General features: G+C 38.3%; 1 protein-coding gene across 6 annotated transcripts in view; it reads right to left on the bottom strand.

Moving 5' to 3' along the window:
* The window catches only part of RB1 (RB transcriptional corepressor 1), a 212686-nt gene that overhangs the window by 78563 nt on the left and 113295 nt on the right, over positions 1-20828 (bottom strand). For all 6 annotated transcript variants that reach the window (XM_036299823.1, XM_036299822.1, XM_036299824.1 and 3 more), the window contains one exon: positions 20242-20438. In XM_036299823.1, the coding sequence (XP_036155716.1) occupies positions 20242-20438 (197 nt within the window). The remainder of the gene's footprint in view (positions 1-20241; positions 20439-20828) is intronic.

Raw genomic sequence — 20828 nt, 5'->3', positions numbered from 1 at the left:
AGGATGGCTTCTCTCTATAAACTTTGGTTCCATTAACTGGTTTGGTCCGCAACTTCATTCTTTGATTTGGTGAGACAACAAACTGGGACTCAACAACCCACATTTCGGTTTCACTCTGATCAACTTCCTCATCTTACTTGCCCCATTAATCATTCTATTGCATCTGCTTAGCCAAACCATAATATTCTGGTTCAATTTAGTTCACCTTTTCTAAGTCCTACACCAGACTGCTAGGTGATGCCCCCTCCCCCCCAAAATAATACCACCACGCAGAGTTGGCGTGGCACTACAAAATTAGAATTTCTACCCTCAAAACTGCCTTCAGTGCAATCCTCTTGTCTTTCACCAGTCATCTCTCTATTGTTCTCCTTAGCAAAAATTTCAAATTGTGTCCGCACTCCTCAAACTTCTGATTATACCACTTTACACTCCTCACCCTGATAGGGGCAGAAATAGAACATTGGGGACCAGCTATAATAAAAGACATATTAATCATGCTCTGTTAACCATGATTGTTTTGTTCTGATTAAAGAAAGCACATTCTAATCTGGCTGGGAGTTGCATGTGGGAACTGGGAGCTCACCTGGAAATTCGGCCCATCCTCCATATCCAGGAGCTGCCTATTATCATGGAAAGGTTAACAACCTTGTTGCAGGAACCAGAGGCACCAGCCCTTTGCAAACACCCAGCCCTTTACATACCTGTAGGCCTTTACAAACCCCCAGCCTGCATTATCTGTAAATTGCCCATTTTGTATACCCATTCTTATCCCTCTTGCCTACTTCCCCATGTAATCTTCATCCTTCTACCCTATATAAGCATCTGGCTTATGTTGGGGGGAAAGCAGATTTTTGTGGATGACCCACTGCTCTCCCATACTGCCTGCATTATGGGAATAAACATTTGTATATGATTCAACCCTGTCTCTGCTAAATTGGCTCAAGAAGTGACAGGCAGCTCAGACCCATTGATTGTCCAGTTACAACCCCACTCATGTACCTACCCCTCAGCAAATTACCTCAGCTCTATTTTTTTTTAAGCCACTATATCGACAGACACTTCCTCAATTTCCTGCCATGGCTTCCACATACAACTTGGCTTGTCATTACTTCCATTCTGCCATTCAATATTTCCCATCCCACCTTGCCTCTCCTAAAACAAGAAATTACATCTATTCAAGGGGTCCCCTTGATTTTGGATAGGCCCTGTGACTGCTTTGACCAACAAATTACAGCTTCAGCTATGGTCTTTTTGGTCCATAGAAGCCTTTTGGAAGCCAGCTTCTATAAGAAGCTTGATTACCTAAAACTAAAATGCTATGTGACACCTAGTTTCTCATATGAGGAGGGAGGGAAATGGAATGGAGGGAGAGGTGGGCAAGTAACAAGGAGAAACAAAGTGAGTTAAGAAGCACCTTGGAAGTGGATCTTGTCCAGGACTCCTGCTAACACTACATGGTCAGGAATGAACCACCCAGTCAAGCTCTTCCCAAATCCCTGACCTACAGAATCATGAGCAAAATAAAGTGGTTATTTTAGTCACTAGTGTGTAATCTAGCAATAGAGATCACTCCTCAGGGCTCTTTTCAATCAACATTTAATCCTACCTTTCCCATCTTAAAAAAAACAATATTCCCTCCATCTGACACACCTCCAGGTATACATCTTTACTTTCCTACATAGACAAGATTCTTCTAAAAGCTGTCTACAATCACTATCTCCATTTCTTATTTATTTCTCATTCACATCTCATCCAAATCCCACTGTAATCACTCCTGCCCCCACCACTTCTTTTAACAGTCCTTGCTACCATCATCAGTGGCTTCCTTGTTGTTAAACCTAAGAACACTTTTCTGTTCTTACTGGATGCTCCTATAGTACCTGAAATAGCAAGCACTCACTCACACCTTTTGATGCTTCCTCTTTTTATGATACCACTTCTGATTTTCTTCTTCTCTGGCTGTTCTATTTCAATCTCTTGCTGGCTTCTCTTTTCTGTCTATCCTGTAAATGCTGGAGCTCCTCAGGATTATCTATCTTTACCTGTCTTCTCTCTGTATACTACCCTTAGGTGATCTTATTAATTCTCCAAATTTTAGTTACTTGATAAAACACAGGGATTAGTAGCTTCGGAGCCAGAGAGACCTGTGTTCAAACCATAGCTCTGCCATATAGCTTGTGTGGTCTAGGCAAAGATATTAAACTTCAGTGAAACATTAATTTCCTCATCTAGAATAATAATACTAAAAGGATTATGATAACTAAATGATATTACTAAAAGAATTATGATGACCACAATGCCTAGCAAAACATAAATTGTCAATAAAGGATGGCAATTTTTGTTATATATGTGCCGGCAGATCTCAGGTTCATAATCCTAGCCTACATTTTTTTGCTAAGCTCCAGACACACATATCCAACTACGCTTGAGACCTCTACTTGAATGACCTACATTTCAAATTCAGCATAATCAAGTAGAATGCATCTTCCCAATCAAATCTCATTCAAACCTGGGTATTTTAATGAATGACACTACCTAGATGTCTTCATGAGTTGACCTCTCTCTGTTCTTCACTCCCACTTTTCTAATTAATTGCCACATCTTATAATACAATGCCCAATACTGTTCTAAGTGCTTTACAAAAATCAGTTATTTTAACATGGGACACACACATATAAGATATAAAGTTTATAAATTATCAATAAGTAGTATAAACAAACATTCAAGGAGGGGAAAATGATTATACACAGGGTTGTCACAAAGGGCAAAGTGGAAATAGACCTGAAAGTCTGATAAAAATAAAAAAGAGGGAAGCATTTCAAGTGGGGCCTACAAAGTGAATCAAGACTCAAACATAGTGTGTGATAGTAAACATACAAGTCTGAACGAAGTAGAGAATTTAAGGCTGGTGTTCTCAAACATTTTGGACACATAATCCTTTTACATTATTCAAATTATTGAGGACCCAAAAGTTTTTGGTCATGTGGATTATATCTATCTACATAAGTATTTTTTTTTAATTCTCACCCGAGGATATTTTTTTTTCCATTGATTTTTAGAGAGAGTGGAGGGGAGGGTGGGAGACAGAGAGAGAGAGAGAGAAACATCGATGTGAGAGAGACACAACCCAAATAAGATCATTACATTAACATCAATAACATTTTATGAAAAATAACCATATTTTTCAAAACCAAAAAAAATTTGTGAGAACAGTGGTACTGTTTTACAATCTTGCAAACCTCTTTAATATCTGGCTTAATAGAAGAACCTGAATTCTAATCTGCTTCTACATTTACTTTGTAGCAATATGTTGTTTGAGTGAAGTATAAGGAAATCTGGCCTCACACAATATGTAGCTGGAAAAAGGAGTATTTTAATAGATGTTTCAGACACTACCCCAAAACTCGATAAATGGTAGTTTCTTAAAGGTTAGCAATATGGAATTGAAACCAATATTGATGAACAGAAATAAACTTTTTATATTCTGAGACTTTACAATCTGTTGGTCTATCTTGAATTTTAAATAAATTTCTTATCATGCTTTATTTCATAATATGATGAAATTGGAAATATTGATTCACTGAATTATGAAAATCCTACAGATGTTGATGAATCTCTTAATACAATAAAAAATCACATTACTAATGTTACTGATTTCATCTGAAAAGTTTCTGAAATACTGGGAAGCTGCCATGCTTATAGTGGATACAAGCTCAACAAAATTCTAATTTTCACTTTGAAAAGTCAAAATTTATCATTGGTAAGATTTACTGAGATTCATTTTCAACAATAAGTGAGAAGATTTAATAAAGTTAATACTTTTTAGTACTTCATCAGTGTGTTTTGTATATCAACTGAGAGTTTGGGTGGTGAAAAATAAAATGACTACTACCAGTCTGATGCTACTGCTTTGATGCCTGCAAAGGTGCCAAGTTTTATATCATCAGTATACATGATAAACGTCAACAGAGTGAAAAGATAATAACATCTTAATAGTAATATGAAAATAGTTTTTACCTTGCAGATTCCCTAAAATGGTTTCAGGGACCACCAGGAAATCATAGACCACACTTTGAACTGCTAATATAAGAAAAAAGGAGAAACAAAGCTAAAAAAAACAGCCTTTGAGGCTTCAAATGGCCGAGTTAAAGATCCCATTCTAAAAGCATGCACTTGATACCTTTAATGCTCTTTGTATGCTGAGTAATTTTAGAATTATATCCTAGACATCACAAATGTTAAGTTGTAAAAATTCTGGATTCTGTTGTTTTTCTCAAATGAGCATTGCTGTTTCGTTTTTAATGAGGCAATTACTTTCACTGAACTTGAACTGTAAACTGTTTATTGGGCAGCAGCTTCTTGCTCAGTTCAGATCTTTTGTCTTTTATTCAGCTGCTTTGAGTCTATTACACCCCAAGATTCAAGTTTCAGTCAGAGATGTGGGAAGACAGAATTTGAACAATCTTTCTCTGGCTCTCTTTCCTTTGCAGTATTCTTCCACTCGTCAGTGGCCAAGGTTTCCTCAGCTTCAGTTTCCCTGGTTAGAAAGTCCTCAAGTTTTCCCATGGTGCTTTCCACCCCATTCTACTATAATTTTCTGCCTACTCCACTTAGCCCCAGGTGAAAGTTTCTTCTCAAAGCTCATAGTCCCCCTCCTCTCCTTAAATAGAGTCTGTCTACTCTTTCTGTCCAGGGATTTCAGGCAGTAGCTTTTTGTATTATATACAGGTTCTATAGCTATCTTTTTCTGCAGGGAATCATATAGTAGGGTCATACTACACCATTACCAGATACATAGGTCCCCTCAGAAGATTTTTATCTGATAAGTTAGCATAATGAGATAGATCTTCATTATAAAAATACCAGAGGCTTGGTACACGGATTTGTGCACCGGTAGGGTCCCTTGGCCTGGCCTGTGGGGATCCGGCTGAAACTGGCTCTCCAACATCCCCCAAGGGATCCCGGATTGCAAGAGGGCAGTTCTCGGGTGACGCACTCTGGAATCGGGCTCCCTCCTTTCTGGTTCCAGGTGCATCACCCAAGAACCACAGCTGCCAAGCCACCACAGCTTGGCAGCTCCTGCTTTGAGTGTCTGCCCTCTGGTGGTCAGTGGACATCATAGCTATCAGCTGGTCAGCCTACTGGCCGATTGCTCAGACTTAAGGTAGCTAGAGATGTGGAGAGAGTAACAGGAAGAATCCACAATAGACCAGGAAAGAGAGACCATTTAGAAAATCAAGTATCTGGTATATTGTTGTTTATAAATATTTTATTTTAAAAATCTGATAAATTTTGGAATTACTGAAATAAGTTTTCCAAATATCACCCTATCATCATCTGATGGCATTATAAACTGCTTAACAGATTTAAGAGAATTAAACATCTGGAAATCATTTAATCTACAAGTTAGGTATCATTTAGACAAAATCACCTCTAATCCTCTAAATTTCCAGAGATCAAGATTTCATTAGATTTTTTCAATAGATTGTTTAGCATTGTATACTCATATATTACCTGTAAACCTCTCTGAGAATAAAAAGAAACAGAGGTGTGTTTATTCCTCTTCACACTTATTTTGTTCTTGATTATTTCTCAAGATTGTCAAAACAAAGATGCTAAACCTTTCCCTCATATAATCATTAAAAATACAAAGATGTGACATCAAAATGCAACTAAATTATAGAACAATCACCCTCAAGAAACACGTTGAAGACTAGCTGAACAGAACTCTTATAACTAAGGATATAAAAAAGCCATATGGGATTGACCCCTCAAATCCTATCCATGGACCCAGGATATGGGAGTTAAAAATCAGGAGGGATATCTCAGCTGTGGAGATCCCCATTAAAAAGTGAGGGGTCTCAGCCCCACATTGGGAGCACAGCCCAGAGCACCAGTGCTGGGAAGATAAGTCCCCACAACAGCTGACTGTGAAAATCAACAGGGAATCAGACTAGTGAGACAAAGGGCTGCTGTAGGCCCAGCCACCCTCTTAAAGGGCCTGAGTATCACAGACTCACTCACTCATAAACACTCTCCCTAAGCTCCAAAGACATACAGGGAGAAAACGAATTGTCTGGTTTCAGGGCAAGGCCTGGCATTTCTCTGAAACTAAAATGCTGGCAGGTGCCATAATGTTCCTTTATTGAGTCCCCCCCACACACAGCCTGCAGGAGCAGGTGGGCAACCAATCTGAGTCTCCATCAACCTGGCTAACGCCATTCTCACCCCACACTATTAATTATCTGAGAGCCCACCACACCCAATTCATGTTCCAGCCCAAACTTCTTTCAGAGGCTAATCCACAAAAGCAGCCAGCCTGGGCCCATGCTGCAGACTTTCTTAACATCTCTCAAAGGTCCACAAACCCCCAAACAAGCAGTGGCTGGCCTCTGCATGCCCTGTACCCCTTGATAAGTGGCCCAAATCCAAGTACTAATGGCAGGAGGCCTCCGTTCACAGCATACCCACTCTCAGGCACCTCCAAGCCCAGCCCTGGGATGGACAAAGGCAGCAGCTGACCTTGCCCTGCACAGGAGCCTCTCCCTAGAGGTCCCATGTACCCAGTGCCCGGCTTCAGACTACACTAACACACCACCAAATTAGAATCACAAATGACACATCCAAAGAGTGAACTCAGCAGGTACCAGAGTCCTGCTAAACTTAATCTCACTCTTTGGGGTCAGCCCCCACACAACAGTTCATCTGCTGTAGTCACAGCCAGTCCTCACAACCAGTCAGCCTGAGGGTTGATCCCATCCATTTACATGCCAAAAAAAAATCAAGGATAGCACACATAACCCACATGAGGAACACCCATGGAGCACCCAGCTCAGGTCAACAGGGAGACTGTGCAACTGGCCTATACAGGACACCTACTATATAAAAAGGCCATCCCATGAAAACTGGTAGCCATATAGGTTCTGCTTAATACACAGAAACAAACAGAGAGGCAGTCAAAATGAGGAGACAAAAAACATGATCCAAATGAAAAAAAAAAACACAAAAAACTAAAATAAATAAATAAATAAATAAATAAATAAATAAAATGGCAGCAAGCAATTTACCATATGCAGTGTTGAAAACACTGCTTATAAGGATGGCTCAATAAACTTAGAGGAAGAATACATGACCTCAATGAGAACTTACACAAGACAGAAAACATAAAAAAGGACAGTGAAACCATAAAAATCAACCAGTCAGAAATAAAAAATACAATAGCTGGAATTAAAAAGTACATTAGATGGAATAACAGGCAGATTAAATGAAGCAGAGTATATAATCAGTGATTTGGAAGACAAGGTAGCAGAAAACACCCAATCAAAATAGCAAAAAGAAAAAGAATTTTTTTAAATGAGGATAGTATAAGGGACCTCTAGGACAACATCAAACATAACAACATTTGCATCACAGGGGTTCCAAAAGGAGAAGAGAGAGAGTAAGTGGTTGAAAAGCTATTTGAAAGAATAATGACTAAAAACTTCCCTAACATGGTGAAGAAAATAAGAAATAGATATACAAGTCTGCTAAGCACAGAGTCCCAAACAAGATGAGCCCAAAGAGGCCCACACCAGAACAAATCATAATTAAAATGCCAAAGGTTAAAGACAAAATCTTAAAAGTAGTAAGAGAAAAGCAGTTAGTTACCTACAAGGGCGCTTCCTTAAGACTGTCAGCTGAGGCAGAGACAAAATGGCAGTGGAATAGACGGACGTGTCCCGAGCCTTGTTGGGAAACAGATAGAATGAGCAACTAAATCCAATATCATCCACCCTGAATTGGCAAAGTAGACACAGCTAGTGAGACAACTCACAGCCGGGAAGGGTAAAGGACGCTAGGAGAATGGTAAAATCAGGGATCTGGGCTGGAGAGAACTGCGAGACCTCCAAGCCCAGAGGGTCAGGAGGAAACCGCAAGGCAATGTGGCCAAGTCCCTTGGGACAGGAACAGCATCTGATTATGGAAAGGTCCGCAGGACTGCAGGCAGCAGGGGATTCTAGATCTGGATCCACAGTCATGAAAGACTGAGCACAGAGGGGGAACACTGGACGGTTGCCCAGGCTGCGCCGAGCCAAGGGGAGAGGGGCTCGCAGTGGCACAGCTCTTTCCCCTCTTTTTGGTCTTTGCTTTTGTTCACTGAACCTAGTACATAGGACCTTTTAAATACAGACACTCACCTGTGCCTGAGGTACATGTGGAGGTGCGGATCTGTGGAGTCTGGGGAGAGGCTGAGGAGAGGAGAGGGTCAGGGAGAGGTGGCCATGAGTCTGGCATTGAGTCATGCCTAACGTGATGGACCTAAGCAGCCATTATCTCCTGAAGAGATAGCCTCTCCCTGCAGTCTGCAGGCAACCAATACAGCCACACCCAGACTACATCCTGAGTGTTACAAAGGAGATATATACTGAATATCCCCAAGAGTCCACAGGGAACAGGGACTGGTCTAAAGGGAGGCCTTCAGTCCCAGCAACAGGAAACTGAGAAACCACAGACAGTACAGCAGAGTGGGATCTTAAACTAGCCAAAGGAGCAACACTTCACGTTTTCATTTTTTAAATTTTATTATTATTTTGTTATCTCTTTCTTTTTTATTTTCATTTTTTAGTTTGTTTATTTTCTATTTCTTTTTTTTTAATTTTTAATATATTTTATTGATTTTTTACAGAGAGGGATAGAGAGTTAGAAACATCGATGAGAGAGTAACATCGATCAGCTGCCTCCTGCACACCCCCCACTGGGGATGTGCCTGCAACCAAGGTACATGCCCTTGACTGGAATCAAACCTGGGACCTTTCAGTCTGCAGGCCAACACTCTATCCACTGAGCCAAACCAGTCAGGCTATTTTCTATTTCTTTTTGTATTATTTTTTCATCATTCTAATTTTGTTTTATTTTATCCTATTTTTTAATTAATTTTTTTGACTTTTTATTTTTTTCCTCCTCTTTCTCTTTCTTCTATGCACTCATTCTCTTTCTACTTCCTCTATACTGAACTGAGGTCCTCCTCAAATTCATCCAATTTCTTAACCTTACTTTCTTTATATAAGATTCTGCCCCACCCTCTTTACTGGGTATTTGTTGTTTCTATGTTTTGGTTTATCTGTTAGTTCTCTGGTGTTTTATCCATATATATATATTTTTTTTTTCCTTTTTCTTCCTTTTGTTTTCTCATATACCATTTTTTTCTCTCTTCGATATCATCTGTGCTCTTTTCTCTCCCCTAATTCTCCTTTCTCTGGTGGTTGCTTATATTGGGTTATTGGTGTCATGAGTGCATTCGTGTTTTGTTCTCTTTGTGTCATGTCTTGTCGAGGTGAATTTTATCCTGTTTGGCCAATGTGGTAGAGAACAAGACACATAACCAGACACCTGGAGAGGAGACTCCATCCACGAAAAGGTCAATAACACTCCAGAGGCAGGAAGAAGGTGGCAGTGAGGGAGATAGCATGAGTGAGGGACTAAAAGAGGAGTGTGTGGTTGTGTGGGGTGTGTTTGTGTGTTCATGTGTGTGTGTGTGAGGTACAGTTAGATCCCGCAGGACTATCAGGAGCAGGCTGACCGGGCTCGCTTAAGCAGGCAGTTTCTGCTACTGTTGCAAACAGTCCTGGAGAGACAGGATTTTCCGCAGAGACCACACCTTTTTGAAGGGGAGAGCTGTTGTGAAAGAAAGCCCAGCCTTACCTCCACCCACAGTGCCCCCAGTTAACACCCAGGACTCTATAGCCACACCCAACAGGGACCTGTTTCCTTGGCTGTGGTCCCATGGTCACAGAGACTCCAGCCACCCCAGCGCGGGCTCCCGTGATTTCCGAAGTGTGTTCCCCTCTGGCTGGCCCAACACTTTAGCCTAGGGTACTGCAACCACATGAGCAGCAGCCACATGAGCAACCTGCCCCCGACCGAGGAGCAGCAGCTGTGCAAACAGCCTACCTACACCAGTTATAGGAGGAACCACTGCTGCAAGCAGTGCCCAGCAATTGTGGAGCAGCCGCTGCCAAAACTGCCCGAGGAGCAGCTGCCGCTGATGAGCTGCTGCCACCCAAGAAGCAGCCCCTGCACGACTCAACACCTACATCCTTCAGTGAGAGCAAAAATGGGGAGACAAAGAAATCCCCAAAGGAAAGAAAAGGAGACATCTCCAGAAAAGCAAGTAAGTGAAACAGAGGCATGCAATATGTCAGAAAAAGAATTCAGAATAAGAGTCATACAGTTCATAAACTGGATGGATGAAAAAATTCAAAAACTTATGTAAGAGTCAAGAAGAAATAAAGAGTGATATAGCTGCAATAAAAAACACCGTGGAAAGTTTCAACAGTAGCCTAGGAGAAGCTGAGGACCGAATTAGCGAATTAGAAGACAGGGAAGCAAAACACACCGAAAATGAACTGCAACTGGAGAAAAAATTAAAGGACAGGAGAGCATATGGGAGCTTTGGTACAACATGAAACCAAGCAACATATGAATAATAGGGGTGTCAGAATAACAGGAAGAGGAACAAGGGTTAGAAAACCTATTTGAAGAAATAATGTCAGAAAACTTCCCTGATGTGGGGAACAAAAAAGTCACACAAGCACAGAGACTCCCAAATAAGATGAACCTAAAAAGATCAAAACCAAGACACACAGTAATTACGAAGGCAAACGTTCAAGACAAAGAGAGAATCTTAAAGAGTGCAAGAGAGACAGAAAGTTACGTACAAGGGATCTCGCATTAGATCATCAAATGATTTCTCAACAGAAACACATCATGCCAGAAAGGAAAGAAGGAAGTTTACAAAGTGATGCAAAGCCAGGGACTGAATCCAAGATACTCTATCCAGCAAGGCTATTATTCAAAATTGACGGGGAAATAAGGAGCTCCACAGACAAAAAAAGAATAAGGGAGTTTATCACTACCAAGCCAGCAATGCAAGAAATGCTAAAGAAACTAGTGTAAAAGAAGAAATAAAATGGGGAACACAGGCACAAAAAACTGAAAATGGCTACAAGCAACTACCTATCAATAATAACGTTAAACATAAATGGACTAAATGCTTCAATCAAAAGACATCAAGTGGCTGAATGGATAAAAAAAAACAAACAAACATGACCCATATGTATGCTGTCTACAAGAGATCCATCTCAGAACAAGGGACTCACACAGACTGAAAGTGAAGGGATGGAAAAATATCTTTCAGGCAAATGGAAATGAAAAAAAGGCTGGGGTAGCAATACTTCTATCTGACAAAATAGACCTCAAAGTGAAGGCCATACGAAGAGATAAGGAAGGCCATTTCATGATACTAAAGAGATCAATACAACAAGAGGATATAACCCTGGTAAACATATATGCACACAATGCAGGAGCACACAAATACATAAAAAAAATCCTGGAAGATATCAAGGTTGACATTGACAGCAATATGATCATAGTAGGGGACTTTAATACCCCACTGACATCACTGGATAATTCCTCTAGACAAAAACTCAGCAAAGAAACAGCAATCCTAAATGACTCACTAGATCAGATGAACTTAATTGACATCTTCAGAACATTTCACCCCAAAGCCAAAGAATATACATTCTTCTCAAGTGCACATGGGACATTTTCAAGTGCACATGCGACCCACATGACTGAACTCATATCAAGCATTTCTCAGCCTGCAATGGCATAATATTAGAAATAAACTACAGGAGGAGAACCAAGATGGCGGCATAGGTTAACGCCGGAGTTTGCTGCTTGAACAACTACTTCAAAAGTGAAACTAAAAGACGGAACGGACATCACCCAGAACCACAGGAACGCTGGCTGAGTGGAAGTCCTACAACTAGGAGGAAAGAGAAACGCATATGGACACTCAGAGGAGGCGCAGTGCTGAAGTCAAATTCTGAGGTGCAGAGTGCGCGGAGCGGGCTGGCGGCGGAGGGCGCGGTTGGCGTTTTCAATCGGGAGGAGTCGCAGACTCTGAGCTCCAGATACAGGCGAGTCTCTTGGGACCCAGACTCAAACGGGAGAAGCGGGACTGTCTGGCTTCGGTCAGAGCGAGTGCAGCTTTCTCTCCGAGGTCTGCAGCGGTTGCTGGGACTCAGAAAGGCAGAGCCCCTGGGGACAGGACTGAGAGCCGCCATAACTGCTCTCTCCGGCCCACCCTGTTGATCCTGTGCAACCTGCCCCGTCCAAGTCCTGCACAGAGGCATTGGCCGGATAGCCTCAGGCAAAGGCTAGATTAGCACCTCCCTAGAGGACAGAAGTTCTCTCACTGCAGACACAGCTGATTCTCACAGGCACTTGGCCTGGAGGTCAAACCCTCCCTGGTATTAGCTACAACAATCAAGGCTTAACTACAAGACTGCACACAAAGACCACTAGGGGGTGCACCAAGAAAGCATAACAAAATGCGGAGACAAAGAAACAGGACAAAATTTTCAATGGAAGATATAGAGTTCAGAACCACACTTTTAAGGTCTCTCAAGAACTGTTTAGAAGCCGCCGATAAACGTAATGAGATCTACAAGAAAACTAATGAGACCCTTGATGTTATGATGGGAAACCATCTAGAAATTAAGCATACATGGACTGAAATAACGAATATTATAAAGACTCCCGACAGCAGACCAGAGGAGCGCAAGAATCAAGTCAATGATTTGAAATGCGAAGAAGCAAAAAACACCCAACCGGAGGAGCAGAATGAAAAAAGAATCCAAAAATGCGAGGATAGTGTAAGGAGCCTCTGGGACAGCTTCAAGTGTACCAACATCAGAATTATCGGGGTGCCAGAAGATGAGAGAGAGCAAGATATTGAAAATCTATTTGAAGAAATAATGACAGAAAACTTCCCCTACCTGGTGAAAGAAATGGACTTACAGGTCCAAGAAGCGCGGAGAACCCCAAACAAAAGGAATCCAAAGAGGACCACACCAAGACACATCATAATTAAAATGCCAAGAGCAAAAGACAAAGAGAGAATCTTAAAAGCAGCAAGAGAAAGAAACTCAGTTACCTACAAGGGAATACCCATATGACTGTCAGCTGATTTCTCAACAGAAACTTTGCAGGCCAGAAGGGAGTGGCAAGAAATATTCAAAGTGATGAATAGCAAGAACCTACAACCAAGATTACTTTATCCAGCAAAGCTATCATTCAGAATAGAAGGTCAGACAAAGAGCTTCACAGATAAGGAAAAGCTAAAGGAGTTCATCACCACCAAACCAGGATTCTATGAAATGCTGAAAGGTATCCTTTAAGAAGAGGAAGAGGAAGAAAAAGGTAAAGATACAAATTATGAACAACAAATATACATCTATCAACAAGTGAATCTAAGAATCAAGTGAATAAATAATCTGATGAACAGAATGAACTGGTGATTATAATAGAATCAGGGACATAGAAAGGGAATGGACTGACTATTCTTGGGGGGGAAAGGGGTGTGGGAGATGCGGGAAGAGACTGGACAAAAATCGTGCACCTATGGATGAGGACAGTGGGTGGGGCGGGAACTGGGAGGAGGGGAGTTATGGGGGGAAAAAAGAGGAACAAATGTAATAATCTGAACAATAAAGATTTAATTAAAAAAAAAGAAATAAACTACAATAAAAACAGTCAAAGAATTCAAACACTTGGAAGCTGAATAGCATGTTATTAAACAATGATTGGGTTACGAAAGAGATCAAAGAAGAAATTAAAAACATCCTGGAAACAAATGACAATGAAAACATAACAATCCAAAATCTATGGAACACAGTGAAAGCAGTCCTGAGAGATAAGTTCATAGCTCTACAGGCCTATCTCAAAAATAAGAAAAAATGGTAATTATCTAACTCTACAACTTAAAGAATTAGAAAGAGAACAACAAGAAAAGCCCAGAGTGAGCAGAAGGAAGGAGATAATAAAGATCAGAGCAAAAATAAAAGACATAGAGACCAAAAAAACAATACAAAAGATCAATGAAACCAAGAGCTGGTTCTTTGAAAGGATAAACAAGATTGATGAACCTCTCACCAGGCTCACTAAGAAGCAAAGAGAGAGGACCCAAATAAACAAAATCAGAAATGAAAGAGGCAAAATAACAACTGGCCCCACAAAAATACAAAGGAATGTTAAAAAATACTATGAACAACTCTATTCCAACGAACTAGACAACCTAGAGAAAATGGACATATTTCTAGAAAACCACAACCTTCCAAAACTCAATCAGGAAGAACCTAAAAATCTCAATAGGCAGATAACTATGGAGGAAAATGAAGCAATCATCAAAAAGCTTCCAACAAACAAAAGCCTGGAGCCAAACGGTGTCACAAGGGAGTTTTACCAAACATTCAAAGAAGAACTAAAACCTATCCTACTGACTATTCCAAAAAATTCAAAAGGAAGGAACACTTCCTAGCTCATTCTCTGAAGCCAGCATTACCCTCATACCAAAACCAGATAAACACAACATAATGAAAGAGAATTACAGGCCAATATCCCTCATGAACATAGATGCCAAAATCCTCAACAAAATTTTAGCAAATCAGATACAGCATTACATCAGAAAGGTCATACACCATGACCAAGTAGGATTTATCTTGGGGTTGCAAGGATGGTCAATATCCACAAATCAATAAACGTGATACATCACATAAACAAATTGAGAGATAATAATCACATAGTCATATCAATTAATGCAGAAATATCCAACACCCTTTCTTGATAAAAACCCTCAGCAAAATGGGAAAAGAGGAATCATACTTAAACATAATAAAAGCCTTATATGACAAATCTACAGCCAACATCGTACTCAATGGGCAAAAACTAAAACCGTTTCACCTAAGAACGGGAACGAAACAAGGATGCCCACTTTCACCACTTCTGTTCAACATAGTACTGGAAGTGCTAGCCATAGCAATTAGACAAGAAGAAGAAAAAAAGGTATCCAAATTGGAAAAGAAGATGTAAAACTGTCATTATTTGCAAATGACATGATATTGTATATAGAAAACCGTAAAGACTTGATCAAAAATTTGTTAGACTTAATAAATGAATATGGCAATGTAGCAGGATACAAAGTTAATGCCAAGAAATCTATGGCATTTTTATACACCAATAGTGAACTTACAGAAAGAGAGATTTAAAAAACAATCCCATTTACCATTGCACCAAAATAATTAAGATACCTATGAATAAACTTAACTAAGGAGGTAAAAGACCTATACTAGGAAAACTACAGGATACTGAAAAAAGAGAAAGGAAGACATAAACAGATGGAAGAATATATGTGTTCATGGACTGGTAGAATCAACATCATTAAAATGTCCATACTACCCAAAGCAATCTATAGATTCAATGCACTCCCCATTCAAATACCAATAGCATATTTCACAGACCTAGAACGAACTCTCCAAAAATTCCCCGAGTAGCTACAGCAATCCTGAGAAGGAAGAACAAAGTAGGAGGGATCTCAATACCAGAAATCAGGCTGTAGTACAAAGACACGGTTCTCAAAACTGCCAGGTACTGGCACAAGAAAAGACATATAGACCAATGAAATAGAACAGAGAACCTAGAAATTGACCCAAACCACTATGCTCAATTAATACTTGACAAAGGAGGCAAGAGCATACAATGGAGTCAAGACAGTCTCCTTAATATATGGTGTTGGGAAAATTGGACAGATACATGCAAAAAAAAAAAAAATGAAACTAGACCACCAACTTATACCATACACAAAAATAAACTCAAAATGGATAAAGGACTTAAATGTAAGATGGAAAACCATAAAAATATTAGAAGAACCTACAGGCAGCAAAATCTCAGATATATGCCGAAGCAATACCTTCACCGATACAGCTCCTAGGGCATTGGAAACTAAAGAGAAAATAAACAAATGGTACTACATCAAAATAAAAAGCTTCTGCACAGCAAAAGAAACCATCAACAAAATAACAAGAAAGCCCACTGCATGAGAGAACATATTTGCCAATGTTATCACTGATAAGGGTTTAATCTCCAACATCTACAGGGAACTCATACAACTTAATAAAAGGAAGATAAACAACCCAATCAACAAATGGTCAACAGTCCTAAATAGATACTTTTCGAAAGAGGACATAAGGAAGGCCAAGAGACATATGAAAACATGCTCAAAGTCACTAATCATCCGAGAGATGCAAATCAAAAGGACAATGTGGTACCATTTCACACCTGTCAGAATGGCTATCATCAACAAATCAACAAATGGCAAGTGCTGGCAAGGATGCGGAGAATAAGGAACCCTCCTGCACTGCTGGTGGGAATGCAGACTGCTGTAGCCACTGAAGAGAACAGTATGGAGTTTCCTAAAAAAACTAAAAATGGAACTCCCATTTGACCCAGTGATCCCACTTCTAGGAATATATCCCAATAAATTAGAAACACCAATCAGAAAGGATATATGCACCCCTATGTTCATAGCAGCACAATTCATAATAGCTAAGATTTGGAAACAGTCTAAGTGTCCATCAGCAGATGAGTGGATTAAAAAACTTTGGTACATCTACAGAATGGAATACTACGCTATGGTAAAAAAGAAGGAATTCTTACCATTTGTAACAGCATGGATGGAACTGGAGAGCATTATGCTAAGCGAAATAAGTTAGTCAGAGAAAGATAAATATCACATTCTCTCACTCATTTGTGGAATATAATGAACAACATAAACTTATGAACAAAAACAGATCCAGAGACAGAGAAGCATCTATCAGACCGTCAAACCTGAGAGGGAAGGTAGGGGAGGGGGAAGGTAAGGGGAAGAGATCAACCAAAGGACTTATATGCATGCATATAAGCCTAACCTATGGACACAGACACCGGGGGGCTGAGGGCATGAGTGGGGAGTTGGGGGGGCAATAGGGGGATAAAGACACATATGTAATACCTTAATCAATAAAGAAAAATATAAAATAAAAAGACTGTCAGCTGATTTCCCAAAAGAAACTTTGCAGGCCAGAAGAGACTGGCAAAAAATATTCAAAGTAACGTAAAGCAAGGACCTACAACCAAGATTACTCTAGCCATCTGTCATATAGAATCACAGGAGAGATAAAGATCTTCCCAGACAAGAGAAAGCTGGAGGAGTTCATCACCACCAGACTGGTATTACAAGAAATGTTAAAGGGACCTCTTTAAGAAGGAAAAAATAATAATAATAAATATGAATTAGAAAGTATCACAAAAAAACACTTCTCATTGACAAAGGCAAACACATAATAAAAACAATGCATTAATCAACAAGAAAGCTAAAACAAAGATTAAAAAAACAAAGTTGGAAGACTATGTGTAACTACAATAGTAAATTAAGGGACACACACAAAAATACAGAGAAAATAATTAAAAAATAATTTCAAAGACATAAAATGGTAGTTATTTCAGACTGTGTTCAAACTTAAGTACATCAACTTAATATAGACTATCAACATAACTTGATATATATGGAGCACCTGGTAATTAAAAACCCAAAATCTACAAAAGAGATACAAGAAATAAAGAGAAAGGAATACAAACACAACACTACAGAAAGCCACCAACATACAACAAAAGTGAGCAAGAGAATAAGAAATGAATACAGAAGAGTTAAAAATCAATCAGAAAACAACTAATAAAATGGCAATAACTACAAACTATTAATAATTACTTTAAATGTAAATGGATTAAATGCTCCAATCAAAAGACCAATGGATAAAGATATGGTACATATAATACAGTGATGGTGAAACTATGACATGCGTGTCAGAGGTAACACGCAAACTCATTTTTTTGGTTGATTTTTCTTTGTTAAATGGCATTTAAATATGTAAAATAAATATCAAAAATATAAGTCTTTGTTTTACTATGGTTGCAAATATCAAAAAATTTCTATATGTGACACGGCACCAGAGTTAAGTTAGGCTTTTTCAAAATGCTGACATGCCGAACTCAAAAGGTTCGCCATCACTAATACAATACAATGGAATATTAGTCATAAAAAAGAATGAAATCTTACTATTTGTAACAACATGGATGGATCTGAGGGCATTATGCTAAGTGAAATAAATCAGACAGAGAAAGACAAATTCCAGGTGATTTCAATTTTATGTGGAATCTGAAGAACCAAATAAACAAACAAACAAGACAGAAACAGACTCACAGATACAGAGAACAAACTGATGGTTTCCAGATGGAAGGGGCTTAGGGGGCTGGGTGAAAAATTGAAGGATTAAGAAGTGCAAAACGGTAGTTACAAAATGCATGTAAAGTATATGGCATGTAAAGTACAGCATAGGGAATATAATCAATAATACTGTAATAACTATATATAGTGTAATATAGGTACTAGACTAACTGAAGGGATCACTTTGTAAATTATATAAATGTCTGTACACCGAAAACTAATATAACATTGAATGTCAACTGTAATTGAAAAATAAAAAAAATAAATACCAACTAATAAAAATTACAAATATGTCTTCCATTAAATTATTAGAAGCAAGGCAAGTAGTACCTCACTTAATGTTCCCCTACATACATTTAAATATGTTATTATCAATCTATAGTTTAATGAATAATTCTTGTGATATAGAAGCAAAAGACTAGGGAAATTTGCTCTGATTCTAAGATCTAGGCATTGGTAACATGGAGTGTTCAAGCATGTCACTTTTTCTCCAAAAAATAAAGGAATATTGTTTAGAATCCTGGGACACTGTAAAATGTACTAATAGGCTTGAGCACAAGCGATTTTTTGTTGTTGTTAATCCTCACCTGAGGATATTTTTCCATTGATTTTTAGAGAGAGTGGAAGGGAAGGGAAGAGACAGAGAGAGAGGAGCATCAATGTGAGAAAGACACATTGACTGGTTGCCTCCTGCACGTGCCCCTACCAGGGCCAGGGATTGAGCCTGCAACCCAGGTACATGCCTTTAACCAGACTCGAACCCAGGATCCTTCAATCTATGGGGCCGAACATTCTATCCACTGAGCAAAACTGGCTAGGGCAGCACAAGCAATTTTTAAACAGTAAATATCTACTATTTCCTCCACAATTTTCAAAATCCACGTCTTTTTTGTATCCTTACAATGTTTATCCCAATGCAAGGCATATAGCAGAAAAGCATTGATGTAATGAAAAGTAATTCTCTAAAAGAAATGAGAATAGTCACTTTGAGATGATATAGTAAATGTGTTGATTTCAGTTTCTACAAGGAGATGGCATATCAGCCTGTGAAAAGCACTCTCTATTTTATTTATTTATTTTTGCTACTTTTATTTTCTCAGATTCTGAATTTTCTCCTAACTGTTCCTTTTCTTATAAAGTGAAAGCTCCTCTATCAGGAGTTACTAAATTTAATGGATAGCAATATAACATCTTTTTATCAACTTTCCCTCCTCACCTCCTTTTCTATCCACTGTCTGCATGGTAATATAAGCAAACACTAAGAAATGAGTTATCTCTGAGCCATTAAGTTTTTAAAACATAAAAAATTTAAAATTAAGGTTACATGTTCAGGTTAGGATTCTAATGTAACTAAAGTCTTAATTTTTTCATTGCCATTTTGTATACTGGTATAAATAAAAATATATACATACTAGCATGCAACACAGTTTCAAAAAAATAATTCTATATTAATCTATAAATCTGATGTTTCACAAAGTTTTACTCAACTATGCAGATTTAAAGAACATAATAGAAGAACTTCAAGTATTTTACTACTACTACATTAAAAATGCCACAAAACCTTAATAGTTTATGTTATAAATAGAATACCTAGAGAATATGATTTGTGCCTTATCTATAATGCTATAAAAACAGTAATGATGACTTAAGAATAGTATAGGTTTTATAACTATTTTTAACAATAGAAAAAATTCAACTAAATTGAACTAAAAAATTACTTTTAAATCATCTAAATAGTATAATCTAAAATTTTTTATCATTTTGTTGAAATTTAAGAGATGTTTAAATTTTCAAACATGACATCTCTGTTTTAAATAAATTGCTTCCATACTTTAAAGAATTCAGCTTTGTATTAAAGTGCCATGCTTTAAAAAAAAAAAAGCTTTTCCTAAATAAATCACTATATCTGATGGTCAAAGGAGTTAAAAAAAAAGAAAACTCAATTCTAATATTCCACTTGATTCTTGGGCTATACACTGAAATCACATTATTCATTAAATTGTATATTTGCTCTTGAGATAAAGTTTAATTAATATCTCTCACTAAGAGATATGCCAAATTCACATAAACATCTTTAATTATTTTAGCTAGTTACTTACTGAGAGCCATGCAAGGGATTCCATGATTCGATGTTCACATCGCTCTAAATGTTTTATCATTTCTCTGGTCAAGTTGGCTTCTGCTTTGATAAAACTTTCAATCACTTTGTAAAAATCAAAAGCTTTTAAATTAAGTACATTCAGAATCCATGGGAAGGACAAATCTGTTCCAGTATCAAGATTCTGAGATGTACTTCCTAAAAATAAAAGAAAAAAAATGTAACTTAGGTATGAAATGTTAAGTCTTAAACTACTTACTTTTAGGCTGGAAGGTTTTATCAAACAAAAAATTAAAAAACACTATAAAAAGCTAAATAAAAAAATTTATTTAGAACATAATTTTTATTTTGGAGCCCAAAGACTCCCAGGGTATAGATTTTGAAATTTCGAGTATATGTGCATATATGATGTTTCTAGCTTATATCAAATTTTCAAAGGTTTAAGTGTCCCAAACTTATATCAGGGACAGGTTTAATATCTAATCCAGCAATGCATTAACAAACCCATTTTAACTGTCTCATTAATACTTGGTTGGGGGAAAGAAAGGACTCTTTAAGATTTTGCTAATTGCTTAGAAAATGTTTTTT

Source organism: Myotis myotis, unplaced genomic scaffold (genome assembly GCF_014108235.1).
Source record: "Myotis myotis isolate mMyoMyo1 unplaced genomic scaffold, mMyoMyo1.p scaffold_m19_p_3, whole genome shotgun sequence".
Taxonomy (NCBI): domain Eukaryota; kingdom Metazoa; phylum Chordata; class Mammalia; order Chiroptera; family Vespertilionidae; genus Myotis; species Myotis myotis.
The sequence above is the reverse complement of the archived record's forward strand: the minus strand, read 5'-3'. Positions and strand labels throughout refer to the sequence as shown.